General features: G+C 32.0%; 1 protein-coding gene across 1 annotated transcript; it reads right to left on the bottom strand.

Moving 5' to 3' along the window:
- Positions 1 to 310: 310 nt before the first annotated feature.
- On the bottom strand, positions 311 to 741 carry LOC102595608 (uncharacterized). The gene has a single exon (XM_006341635.2). It carries the CDS (start codon positions 729 to 731, stop codon positions 330 to 332), a length of 402 nt encoding a protein of 133 aa, XP_006341697.1. The 5' UTR covers positions 732 to 741; the 3' UTR covers positions 311 to 329.
- Between the last annotated feature and the right edge of the window lie 732 nt (positions 742 to 1,473).

Here is a 1,473-nt window from a genome sequence, read left to right as displayed (position 1 = left end):
TTTTTTGACCTTCAGAGAAATATGCATGTCTTTTGAATGTGCAGAGTAAACCTACTCATAAAGGAGATATAAATCGCATTAAGCAAGCCTGATGCGATAAGCTCTAATCGAGCAAGGGGCAATCGATCACAAATCTCCATGTGGAAAACCACTCACCCAACCTACTCAGTCAATTCTCAAAGATAGACGTATATCACTACCTTTATTTTTACTCTAATAAATGTGGAGAGTGATTCACGTAATAAAAGGAAGAGTGCTAGTAATAACATGTGATCATACCTTTTCTAAGCATTTATATATATACATAGTTTGAATTAGATGTAATGGATTCAATTAAATTCATAGAATAAGAGGGTACCTTTTTTGCAAAGGGAAAGATCAGGTTTAGCACCACAAGCTTTTGCAAAATTTAAAGCTTCATCTTGAGTTACATTCATACTTTTCATGACATCAGAATTACCAAACACAGTGCAAAGGCATTGTGCATCATTTGATATCATTTCTTTCAATGGCATACAGCATGTTGCTGGAGGATTTTTCATATGTGCTGCCAATGCTGGTTGACATGGCATTAGTTTTTGCACGCATGGCATTGCAGAAACACTACCACTACCAACACCACTAGCTAAAAACGCAACGATCGTATTTTTATCCAGATGAATTCCATGAGAAAAACCCATCAAAAAACATGTCAAAATCACAACAACACATGATTTGGGATATGCTGCCATGGGTTAATTCTCTTGGAATATGAATATATGTGATATGAGGTTATTGGAAATGTGCATATATATAGGAGGAATGTTAAAATGTAAGGTAACTGCTTATTTTATTTCAAACCGTATTTTCAGGCAGTTACAAAAAACATAATCATTTTTTAATCTATTATTTGTGCTATCCGTGTGTCTGTATCTAGAACATTCCATAATTTTCGTTATTACTGGTGGTGACCAAGTCCCTACATTAAATTACTAAAATTTAGGCAATTTTTTTTACTTATTAAGGTCTGCGGCCATTTAATTAAACTTGGAAATTTAACACTAATGGTCACAAATTATAATAAGAATACATAACACGTAGTTATGATTAGGAAATAAAAGCTTATATCAAAGACATGTATATTGCATTCATAAATGTAGTGCAAACATTAAGTTTCCTTTAAGATAACTGCAATTTCAAGATAAATATGACCATGCCAGAAACACGAAAAGAATATTGTTCCACTAAATATAATGCAAGAGGTCATTTGGTGTGAAAGAATACATAAAATAGTCCACGGATTAAATTATAGTGCCACTTAATTTACTGTTTGGTTGACATGTCCAGTATAACTTATCCCAGAATAAAACAAGTAAATGACAAAAATTTCCTTTTAAACCTTTTTTATACATCACTTTTCATATTCATGAAGGGTACTTTTGTAAAAAAAAATTGTCCTTAAAATTTATGCAAAGCCTATTATTTTGAATACAA

This window comes from Solanum tuberosum, unplaced genomic scaffold (assembly GCF_000226075.1).
Source record: "Solanum tuberosum cultivar DM 1-3 516 R44 unplaced genomic scaffold, SolTub_3.0 scf00026, whole genome shotgun sequence".
In the NCBI taxonomy this organism is placed as follows: Eukaryota; Viridiplantae; Streptophyta; class Magnoliopsida; order Solanales; family Solanaceae; genus Solanum; species Solanum tuberosum.
The sequence above is the reverse complement of the archived record's forward strand: the minus strand, read 5'-3'. Positions and strand labels throughout refer to the sequence as shown.